This window comes from Cyprinodon variegatus, unplaced genomic scaffold (assembly GCF_000732505.1).
Source record: "Cyprinodon variegatus isolate N-32 unplaced genomic scaffold, C_variegatus-1.0 Scaffold68, whole genome shotgun sequence".
NCBI classification, from domain to species: Eukaryota; Metazoa; Chordata; class Actinopteri; order Cyprinodontiformes; family Cyprinodontidae; genus Cyprinodon; species Cyprinodon variegatus.
Window position 1 is genome coordinate 989,740 of NW_015150521.1, and position 1,623 is coordinate 991,362.

Consider the following 1,623-nt stretch of genomic DNA (forward strand, 5'->3'; position numbering starts at 1 on the left):
AGGAACTTCTGGAAAGCTGCATGGACCTGAGGGGTGAAGGCTGCACCCATCTGACTAGCAACAACAATGGTCAGGCAGTCTGCCAGGAGCTGCAACAGAAAACAGCAGGGGTCAGAAAGCAGAAACATCAACAGCAGTGCTGGGATCACTAGTAGAGAACTGTCTTACATTGAAGTTGTCAGGGTCAACTTGCAGTTTCTCAGAGTGCAGCACGCTAAGATCTTTGTATGTGGTCTTAATGTCATCCATGTTCTTCACAGCTTTCTCCAGACCTGCGAGGACAACCTTTCCATGAGCCGCCACTTTGGGGTTCGATGTTATAGCTGCCGCATTGTAGAGGTTTCCAAAGCCACCAAAGTACCTCTGAGTCCAGGGGTAGACAATCAGACACCTGAGGAGACATGAGCATGCACGTTTTATTTATAGATACTGTATCTCTGCTTGTTTTGCAGAAACACAAAAGAATTATAGTGAAGTCTCACCTGGAGAGAGCAGCTGGGCCAACAACATCATAATCAATTTTGGAGAAGATGTCCTGGATGGTGGCACGCTCAAAGTCTGTCCATTTCACCATTTTGGCTTCTTTTGTTTGATCGTTCCCTTCGTCAGGTGTGGGTTAAACAGGCTCAGGATCTCCAACTTTTAAACAGCCAGTTTCTGCTCCTCCCAAAGTTATCTGATGGGTGGAGTTATGTTAGCTTCTTGATACATTGATTTTTGGAATTGATAAGAAAACACAAAATGACTAACATTAGCACGCAAATCGTGCTAATGGTAAAAAAAAATGTCTCCAAGTTTGACAATTTTTTTTAAATACATTTCACAAGTATTTTCTGATTGCACTACATCAGTGCATTATCAGTGAAACTTAACGTGAGCTTGACGGCAGAAAATCAGCTTTTGTGAAAAATTGCAACATATCTGACAGCAACTTTCTATTAAAACTTCACTCCATTAAAATAACGGCTTATATTTGGATGCTAATATTGCAGCTTTTTAAGACATTCATTGTCCTTTCTTTACATGTTAAAAAGAGGAGAAACAGTATCAGATAAATGCCTAAACAATTTAAAATGTTTAGGCATTTATTGTTTAAGAGATAAACTGCAAAAGTCAGGGCAGAAAAAGATCATTTTAAAAGGACAGCTTGTAAGTTGTTCAAATAAATTATTTTTGAGATTGAGATTTTCTTTTTTAGCTGAGCCATATAAGAAGTAATTTCTGGATGTTTTAAACTTTTAGTTTATTCAGTCTGAGAATTACTCTTAAACAAAGACTAAATAAGTCAGCTCTCGGTGTAAAAAATCTTATTCTTTTGTCAACTACATACTTTTTAAAATCTTACAACCTTGTAAAATTGTTTAACTTATGAAGCTTTGTAATAATAGGCTTTAATAAAAAAAAAAACTAATACAACGGTTATTTTCTCAAATTTTGGACACATTATTAACTCCTTAAAAACAAAGTTTTTCATCCTGCTGAGAGCTGAAGAAACATATGAATGAAACTGAATCTCATAATATGTTTTATTTCTATAGGGTCTGCTTCCTCACAAAGTGCTGTTAGATCATTCTAACTTTTTCAGGGTGATAAGGCAGCACTGATCTGAACCATCCCTTCTTT

The 1,623-nt window shown here is 37.0% G+C and overlaps 1 protein-coding gene across 4 annotated transcripts in view; it reads right to left on the minus strand.

The window, feature by feature from the left end:
- Window positions 1-1,623, minus strand: part of LOC107083056 (hemoglobin subunit beta-like) — an 11,741-nt gene that overhangs the window by 9,860 nt on the left and 258 nt on the right. Inside the window, exons 1-3 of one of the 4 annotated variants that reach the window (XM_015371997.1) lie at window positions 483-629; window positions 169-391; window positions 6-89 (exon numbers count right to left, since the gene is read on the minus strand). In XM_015371997.1, the coding sequence (XP_015227483.1) occupies window positions 6-89; window positions 169-391; window positions 483-574 (399 nt within the window). In that variant the 5' untranslated portion in view covers window positions 575-629. Of the gene's footprint in view, window positions 1-5; window positions 90-168; window positions 392-482; window positions 630-1,623 lie in introns of those variants that run through there. The other 3 variants (XM_015371998.1, XM_015371999.1, XM_015372000.1) reach the window with 3 other exon arrangements.